The 10,291-nt window shown below is 39.7% G+C and overlaps 1 protein-coding gene across 2 annotated transcripts in view; it reads right to left on the reverse strand.

Moving 5' to 3' along the window:
• LOC137278294 (ubiquitin-conjugating enzyme E2 Q2-like) overlaps window positions 1-6,466 on the reverse strand; it is a 30,411-nt gene extending 23,945 nt beyond the window's left edge. Inside the window, exon 1 of one of the 2 annotated variants that reach the window (XM_067810540.1) lies at window positions 6,181-6,466. In XM_067810540.1, coding sequence (XP_067666641.1) covers window positions 6,181-6,342 — 162 coding nt within the window. In that variant the 5' untranslated portion in view covers window positions 6,343-6,466. The remainder of the gene's footprint in view (window positions 1-6,180) is intronic. The other variant, XM_067810541.1, reaches the window with a different exon arrangement.
• Window positions 6,467-10,291: the final 3,825 nt, after the last annotated feature.

Consider the following 10,291-nt stretch of genomic DNA (forward strand, 5'->3'; position numbering starts at 1 on the left):
AAAAAAACAGGTTAGCGTCACTTGTCAGATTTTCCTATTCAAATTGTTATTGCAGATAAGTATAACGTGTTTACCTGTTGCTTTTTGTTCAAACTGTGCAAACTGCACTTACAAAATTAAAATACAATGTCAAATGATAAACCTTGCTACTTGCTGAAGTGACTTCAAGAAATATTGAGTCATGACTTTTCAGAACGTCAAGTCAGTTTTCCAAGAATAAAACATGTTTTCAGACCCTGGCAACATTCATTCGTCAAGTGTTTCAAACTCTAAAAGAGTAGTTCCAAAATCGGTTGTGTTTGATAATGAAAAAATGTGATCGATAGCTTGGTAATTTGGTCATAGTGACCAATCCTCACTTATTTCAATTGATCAGAACACTATCAACAACTATGCTATCCTGAAAGTATTCAAACTTGAAAGTGTGCAAAGTGGCACCAGACCAAGGGTAGGATATCTGTGCACAGTTTGATAAAGAAATACTGAAGTAACTTTCAGGGTAAGTTGAAGATGCTTGAGAAATACAATGTTACTGATTGCAAGGGAAATCTAAAGGATGGAGCCCATATCCCTTCTGAACTTTGTGGCGTGTGATAATCATGCTTGCCATAGGACATCCTGTTTCTTTGACTCAAACCATTATAGGGCATCCTGTTTCTTTGACTCAAACCATGTTATATTTCACTTTTGATGAAACCAGGAAGTAACACCACAAAATCACTTAACAACAGTCACCTCCATGATGATCATCACGATTCACATGAACACAAACGTTGCCAATGAGACGGCAATACAGGCACATTCATGCAGTGTGTGAAGTGGCCACCGGCCCACTATACTGGCAAGTAAAAACCCGATCGGGCCAGTAAATCCCCACAGTCACTGGCCCGACTGGTAAGTGAATTCTCATGGGGTCATTTTGTAGATATATATATCTCTCTCCAACTTATTAAGTTATAATACACTATAAAATCATGCAAGATTATGGCCTGTTAAAAATGTACATCATATTTTTCTTATCCTTATCTGTTTTGTAATATTTTGCTTCAGATTTCGGGCTAGTGAATTATTTTGTGAACTAGTAACTTTCAGGCATAACTAGGCTGACTAGCTCGCTAAAGTTTGAAACTATTTCACACACTGCTTTCAAGGGACTTATCATGCTCGTTAAGCACTAGCAGAAATAATCAGAGGTTACAAAATTCATATTATACATAAATTAAGTCGAAATATTTGAGACTGAACTAGCCTTGTGCTTATCAGAATACCTAGCACAGATAGAGTTAGTTTGTCGTTTAACGTCACACTCAACAATATTGATGGCAGTCTGGAAATAATCAAGTGTGGACCAGACAATCAAACTATCAACAGCATCAGCATCAATCTAGGCAAATGGGATATAACATGTATCAAGTAAGACAGCGGGTCTGACCATCGGATCCTGTTAGTAGCTTCCAACAAGACGCATGGATTATTGAAGACCATTTCTAACCCTGATCTTCTGAACACTGTACCTAAGCCTGATTACAATGGATCCTGCTTCTTTAATTCAAGGGGGAAATGATGTTATAATCAGTACATAATGCTTGTTGAGCTTCACTTGTATTCATTATTAAAACAAAGTAGACACACTTGGTAACCAGGTGAGAAACAACAATTTGTTAATGTAATGAGCTGATATACTCAACGCAGATATGCAATAGATGCAACAGTTACTCAGTACCAAAGCTTATATAGTCTGGTTCATAATTATTGAGAATTTTTCTTCTTACTTTGAGCTATCCTAACACCTCAACTGATTCACTGATACTTAAAACTAAGTAATGGTACAAGGGAGGTAACTCATCTTGGCCTACTGAGTATAGTACAATTAGAGTTACCTCCCCTGAATTTGTAGCAGACGTCATTTTCCTCAGCACTGTCAACAATGTCTGCTGAAGATAAAAGAAGGTTGATTTTTGAGTTGTGTAATCAAGGAATTGATGATGTAAATACATTGGCAGAGAGAACAGGAACTCCTCTTTCTACTGTGTATAGGATTAGGAAGAATTTTAAAGAGGGAAAGGATTTGGGGCACCAGAAAGGAGCAGGGAGACCCAGAAAATTGGACTTCTCAGATCGCGTCCGGCTGGGAATTTTAGCGTCTAAAAAGCAAAGGGCAAGCATCTCCAACATCAGGTATGAAATGATAGAAAGGGGATCAACAGTTGTATCAAAATCTACAGTTAGAAGAAATTTGATTGATCTTGGATGGGAGAAAAAGACTGGAATTCCTTCTCCTCTCATGAAACAAGAACATAAAGACAGGCGTGTTGAGTGGTGTTGGGCACATGAAAACTTTGACTGGGAAAATGTGATTTTTACTGATGAAAGCTCAATATGGGTATATCCCAATAATGTGAAAATATGGACAAAGTCTGCGTCAGCACCGTTGTATCAACGACCTAAATACAGCCCAAAGTTTCATGTATGGGGAGGGATATCCTTATTAGGAACGACCCCGCTGTGTGTGTTTGAGGGAAATCTGACAAGTCAACGCTACACTAACATATTAGATAATTTTCTCCTTCCAAGTGCACATGTGTTTTATGGAAATGACTGGATTTTGCAGCAAGATAATGATCCTAAACACATTGCAAAACATGCCAAGCAGTGGTTTCAGGAGAAAAATGTGACTGCATTACCATTTCCTGCATATAGTCCTGACTTAATCCCATTGAGAACATTTGGGGGATGATGAAGGAATGTGTGAATCAAAAGGGGTTGACAAAAATTGAAGACATGAAGAGAGAAGTGGTCCGATACTGGGACAGCATAACTCACGAGACACTAACCTCTCTGATAGGAAGTATGCCTACCCGTCTTAGACTGTGCCGTGAAGCTCAAGGAGACTTGATAAAATATTAAATTGTTACCTACACAACATGAAAAGGTCAGTTCACTTTCACAATACATTCAATTTTATCTGATTTGTTCTCGTTTAATAATATGAAATGCTTTAGCTATTCTCAATAATTTTGAACCATACTGTATATAAACTGGTGCCTGATGTTCACTGTTAATTAATAGCTAAAAAACTTGACCAGCAGATGCCAGCAGGAAGGAAATGTATCAGTGACTTATCCACAACAGTGGCACACACACGTAAGAAACTCTCAAACCACTGACCATACGACCTTGACCCTCGCCCAGCAGATGCTGGCAGGAAGGAGATGCAAATCTGTGACTCATCCATAACACACACATAAGAAACTGACTAAAACAACCATCAAACTTGGACAATAACCCAGCAGATCCCGGAAGAAAGGAGATGCAAATTTGTGGCGCATCCAGAACACACAGGTTGGAAACTGGTGAAACACCTGGACCCTCACCCAGCAGATCCCGGAAGGAAGGAGATGCAAATTTGTGGCACAACCAGAACACACAGGTTGGAAACTGGTGAAACACCTGGACCCTCACCCAGCAGATCCCGGAAGGAAGGAGATGCAAATTTGTGGCGCAACCAGAACACACAGGCTAGAAACTGGCGAATCACCTGGACCCTCACCCAGCAGATTTCCACAGAAAGGAGATGCAAATCTGTGGCGCATCCAGAACACACAGGTTGGAAACTGGTGAACCACGAGGACCCTCATCCTGCAGATCCCCGCAGAAAAGAGATGCAAATCTGTGGCACACCCATAACACACAGGTCAGAAACTGGCCACGATCCATTGATCATCACCTGGACCCTTGCTCACTTTAACATACTTTGGTATGACATGGACGGAGATCGAACCTATGACTTTCCTCTCTCCGGGCGGACACTCCAACCACTACAGTACACGAGGTGCAAGTCTGCGGGATACTCATAACCCACAGAAGAAGACCCCCTGGCAAATCAGAGGATTCCGGCACAAGATACAACACCATGGTGAACCTACAAAGCACAATTACAAGCTACAAAGGACACGAACTGAGCATGAGTGCGACAGATATTAAGTAACTTCACAGACCCATGTAGAGGTGACTTACAGGAACAATCCCTGTATTCACAGTTAAACCAGCCCGTACATCATACATAACAAAAATACCAGAGACTTGTGCAAGCTACCAGCCCTACCAACGGGACACCCAACAAGCAGATTTCTTTTTCCTCGTACTGACTTTACTCTGCATATAATGTCACTTTGTCGGGTCATGCACACATATTCACAATATCTGGAAATTGTATGGTGATACCTATGGAAAATTAAATATTTACCACTACCTAATACCATATCACAGGCTTACAGTATCTCTGAAGGAATCATGACTAGATCTGTTATGCAGAAGTGGTTGATTAAAATTAAAATGACTTCAGGGTCATTTAAATTTCATCACTCACTTTAACATAGAGCATTTCAGGTTTACTCATACTTCAGTGTGGGTGCAAGTGTGAAGAACACTTCTGATGTCCTGAGCCATGATATTGCTGGAATATTGCTCAAAGCTGCATAGAACAAACTCACTCACTAATGTGGGTGCAGAGTCCAAAGTGATGCAGGTTCAACATTAACACTACGTGAAACCAACCAACCTGGATGTGCAACCAATACACCCAGCTAATAATCACCGTAGCAGATCCTGGCACAGTCATCTTTGATAACTCCCTACAGCAAATTATCAGGAAGTAATAACCCCAAATAGCAGCACTGGAAATCAAAATGTCTGCATTGTAAATCTTAGACTGGAGTAACATAAATATTCTAATAACAGAAGTATAATGTATGTAAACTATTTACTTCTTGGGGGTCGAGTAAAACTGGGGATAGGAATCCACTCACTTAGAGTGGGAGAAGATTAAGTTTTACACTGCTTTTAACAAAATTCCAGCAATATCAAGTTAGAGGACACCAGAAATGGCCTTCACACATTGTACTCATGAGAAAGGAATCCAACTGTGTCCCTACCACGATGCTTTAACCCCTAGGCTACCCCACCACCTTTCAGTGATGCACCCATGCATCAGCACACAGTAACCCAACCCCAATCCACCGCGTCTTCCAACATTACTGAAGTCTGACAACTCATCAAGATTCATCAGACTATAGTTCTTTCCATAGTACTGCATATACCTCTATAATATATCTGCGAAGATGCGGGTTAGAATTGATCTATTGTAAACCAATGTTTGTCATAAGAGGACTCTAACAGGATCTGGTGGTCAGACTCACTGACTGGGTTGAGTAATGTCATCATATCCAAACATGTACATGCAATGCTCATTCTGTTGATCACTGGATTCTCTGGTCCAGACTCAATTATTTACAGACCACCACCATATAGCCGGAATATTGCTGAGTGCAGGATTAAACAACAACAAAACAAACTTGTAGTTCAGCTCCTATTTACCACCAAACCTAAGCGACAGCCTGGTTGCATCATACAAGTTTAGAAGACTAAATCTGACTTGTTCATCTTTTGTATGAAGTGCTATGTCCCAATCATGACGACACTAATAGTACATCTAAAAGACATAGAGTATCTTTCATTGCACTGGTATTCAATAGTATCAGAATGCTTTGCCAAAAATGTACAAAAAATATATATTGACCGGTGTGATCCCAAGTAATGACACACAATTTTATAATTTGAAACACATTCAGTTACAATGGTAGGGCCTTACTTGAGAAGTCAAAAAGAGATTGACCATATCTACTGTTGATTGCTATGTATGGCCTGAGCTGATAATGAATGCTTCGTTTGTTCATGTTTCTGTTACTTATACTTTTTGTGAAACTTCCCTTAAAGTTAAAACTGTCTAAACATACAGGTACACATGTATTTTCTCTTAACTTATACCATTTCATTGAATGAACATGCTTTGTAACAAAGGGCTACAATAGGGCTTATGTTACACCTCTTGTAACAGTCGTTTGTCATTCCTGCGTATTAATGTATTGTCATTAATAACGTATTAATAAGTTAACCCTAATATCCATTTGGAGTAATTGCTAGGCCCTCCTGATGTTGTGACAAAGAGGAGTGTTGTCAACTTTACTCACTGCGAGCCCATTGACATCACTTCCGCTTATCATTTCATGGCTAGAACGACAAGGAAACAGACGCAAAAACAGAAGTACGTGAATGAAGGATTTGCTGCAACTACTTCCAAGGCAATTCAAATCAGATTGCTCTTAATGTATTTCGTTATACCGTGATATTTGCTTGAATGTCGTAGTGATTCCCATTTCTTCCGATGAATCGACATGACAGTTCATCGAGTGTTGCAGATCGAATCTGAAACCTTTCGTGGTCTTTCGGGAAAGAAGTCTCCAAAAGTTTGATATCCTGTTTCAAGTTCGCTAGACACGCCATTTTCGGTGATAACTGGTACCCTAGTCGGGCACCAGTTTATGTTTATCAATAACAAAACATCCAGAAGGCCTCTCACTTTCCCGAGTTGGTTGCCTTCACATGGTGCGCGCATGCGCAACTAAGGGTCAAGTTAATGTTTGTTTCCACTTCTTGCACTTCCTGTGAGTTATAGCACATTTCTAATTTTAATTTGGGACGAACAAACACGGACACGAGACGTGATTTCAGATTGTCAGCATAAAATAGAACACTGATTGGAAATTACAAGTATCAGTTGTTTATGTAACAGTAATAACCCGATATTTGTTGGACTTTTATATACGACTGTGGCTTCCAAAGCTCCATATTCATAAGCTTTCACTTAAAAGAATCGGATTTTCCTGCGTCCGGGAAAATCCCACCCACCCAACGAACAAAAACAACAACAAAAAACAAACATATCCCTACTTCCCTTAACATAAAACACAAACTAAACAATTTTTTAGCTTTATGTTAAATGGGTTTTTTAAATTCTTGTTTTAAAGATTTGATAGCTTCATTAACAAGTGCAGAAGAGTTTGAGAAGATAGTTTTAGCTATGTATGTTTTATAAATGAATATAATGATTCGCAATGTTCCAAAAACATAAATGACAAATGAATAAATGTATGTTCATTGGCACTGTATCAAAATCTCACCTAATGTATGAATCAATGTATGCTCGAGCATCGTTATTGTGTAAATTATGTTAGATAAAAATAAATATGCAGTGAATGATGTGAAAATTGTTATTTGGTTGTTTTCTTTCGTGCGTTTATCCTCGTCACTATCCGGGTTATTCTCTATCAACGTTCCCGTTCACCACTGAGAATCTTCTCACACAACGAAAAGTTTTATCTCCTGTCGTGCCGATGACCCGAGTTCGATTCCCCACATTCGTAACATGTGTGAAACCCATTTCTGGTGTCCTCCTGTCGTGATAATGCTGGAATATTGCTAAAAGCGGTGTAAAACTAAACTCACCCACTCACTCTAAATACAAAACTTTGCTCCTATCGCGCTTACACGGCAAAAATGGCTACGCGCCTGGAGTTAGCAGGAAATATTTACGTTCAAATGAAAAGTGAAAAGTCCTGGTCCAATTTGATTGTATCTTCTGTGTGCACTGACATGTTTCAAGAGATTTGGATGTCAAGGCGAAACGAGTTGCCTGTCGGATGACTATGTGTGGGAGGTGTCAACATCGGTATTTTGGAAATACGTGAAGGAAAAGAGTTGCTTCCCTTTGATCAAGGGAATTTCAAGAACTCAACGAATACTCCTCATGATGAGTTCTCCATAGTCATCCTCGGCAGTAATCGGCATGGCAGCCCTTCTGCAACCCTTAAGCAACTGGAACTGGAAAGCAGAAAAAACAGTAACATCCGGAATTTTGCACCAAAGTCCGAAATGAACAATAAACATAATTATAGGAAAGGGTACAGTTTAAACAAACTCGGACTGGAGTCACTAATCTCAAGTGAGGACGGGGGCGTTTCTTGACAAAATGGGGGACACCCCTACTTCGATTCAGCATGTACAAAATAAACAAAGTATACGATGTATTTTTACCTTTGTAGGAATATATCGCATTGTTGTTGTTTTCGTGTAGTTTAATAAGTCATTTATTACTTTATACTTTAATGTTTAATACTGGTTTAATGTTCCCGATGTATCCTTTGTAATAAATGATTTTCCGCGAATTCGATTCCCGCCGTCATCTCTATTGTGGTTTTAGGTTAATCAGGACCATACCGTGGTGTAAGTGATTATGATTTTACGCCGCTTCTAGCAATATTCCCATATTATCGCGACGGGGTTCATCACAAATTTTCTTTGAATGGGGAATCGAACCCAGATCTTCAGTTTTACGAACGAACGCTTTAACCTCCAGGCTACCCCACCTCCCCTATGGTCGTGGATGTCACCAAGACGCGAATCTCTCAAACATGCATCACTTCGAGCTGTCAACACATAAAAAGACAGGAGAGTTAAATAGTTGCAATACTGTAGGCGAGTTTAGTTTCGCGCCACACTCAGCAATATCCCAGCAATATGGAGGCGGTCTGTAAAAAATCGAGACAACCAGACAATCCAGTGATCAAAAGCATGAGCGTGAATCAACGCAGCTGGGATACGATGTCACGTGTCAACCAAGTCAGTGAGTCTGACCACCCGATCCCGTTATTCGCCTCTTACGACAAGGTTGGGTTACCGAGAACCAGTTCTAAACCCTGATTTTCAAGGGTTAGGTTTGGAATGCCGTACTAAGAGGTGTTAGTCAAAACACATTCACTCACTCTAATAACAGTGGCGTGAAACTCAGTCACTCACTCTCACCTTTGACAGTGTTATCCCATTAGTCATACGACCCATACGGCCCATTAGTCATACGCCTTAAATGGACACGTCATGGGTGATTGCTCTGACATTAAAGAATCAGTAGTACATCTGTAGGTAAATTACATGACCCACATCAAACGAAACAAAAAATCATTTAGAAAGACATTATTTATTCTAATTACAGGTGTAAATATAAAAGTGGAAATAATGATTTCTTCAATACTTGTCAGTATTGACACATTATTTAATAGAGTGTTCACAACACGATCCATCGTTTATTATATAATATATAAAGGTAACTATTTTCCTGTTCACACACGATAATCATGTTTTCAGTACGTCTTCGCAATATTGACAGATTATTTAGTAGAGTGTTCACATCACGATAATCATTTTTTCAGTACGTCTTCGCAATATTGACAGATTATTTAGTAGAGTGTTCACATCACGACTAAGCATTTTTTACATAATATATATAAGTGTAAATAATTTCTTGTTCACTCATGATAATCATTTCTTCAATGCGTCTTCGCAAAAGTGACAGATTATTTAGCAGAGTGTCCACGGTTAAACATTTCCTCAGTACTTTTTCACAATACTGATTAACATACAGAGTCTGTTTAGATGTCGGGTGGATACAAATATCCAGCGGCATTCAGGTACTCCAGAGAGGTTCCCAGGTTGGCATCATATTCATCCCATAGTCTGGTGAGCCTTATAGTCAGTCACTGAACCACATTCTTTTCCCTACTGCCAAACCTTCTCTGCAATGCTAAAGCCTTAAATAAAGCAAGTTTAGATTTCCTCAGGTTCTGAATCTCCGGTCTCCTGGGGCTTCTTTTCAGTTTTATAGGGGTTTATTTGTTACTATCAAAATTATAATCTATTCAGAGACTAAACATTAGTCTAGGCGAGCCTGTGCCATCAGCTACGCGAGGAATCAAATCAATGTCATCGTCATGTACTGCAGTGCCTACATCTGCTCTCCATTTCACAAACCACATTGGTTTCCGCATTGTCTTGCAGCCTTCTCGTAAACGCGTTCTCTGCGCCGGTCCAACGGATCCTTGTAGCTTTTTTTGGTCAATCAAGTAAGAAAACCTATGGTCAGCTGACGTTCAACAACAAATGCCACTGAGCCACTCATCGCTTTCGAACTCTTAAACTTGCAACATATGTCATATTTGGGATTTCACTTTCTCAGTAAAGTACAAATTCTAGTACTTTTGTGGTTGCCCGCTCAGCCACCGCGACTTCCACTTAAACTTGTCTCATCAAAGATATGAAAAGCAGTAGTTGTGACACATTTTCATTGAATATCCACCGTTTTACAAGTAAAGAAATAGAAACACCTTACGTGTTGTGCGAGTCATCCGGTTCATGAATTAAGCAGTGGAGATGTTTAACGATGGGTTTTCCCCAAAGGATATCCTGCGCAGTACTAGACAATGTAGCTCCACTACACAGTCTGATTGTTAAAAAGTATTCACTTCTGTTTATACAGCGTTCACACGAGGACTCGTCCAGCAGGTCTCTGTCTGCCTTATAATCACCTGATTGCCCGTAACACGTGTTGAAACATCGCGCA

This window comes from Haliotis asinina, chromosome 3 (genome assembly GCF_037392515.1).
Source record: "Haliotis asinina isolate JCU_RB_2024 chromosome 3, JCU_Hal_asi_v2, whole genome shotgun sequence".
Classification (NCBI taxonomy): domain Eukaryota; kingdom Metazoa; phylum Mollusca; class Gastropoda; order Lepetellida; family Haliotidae; genus Haliotis; species Haliotis asinina.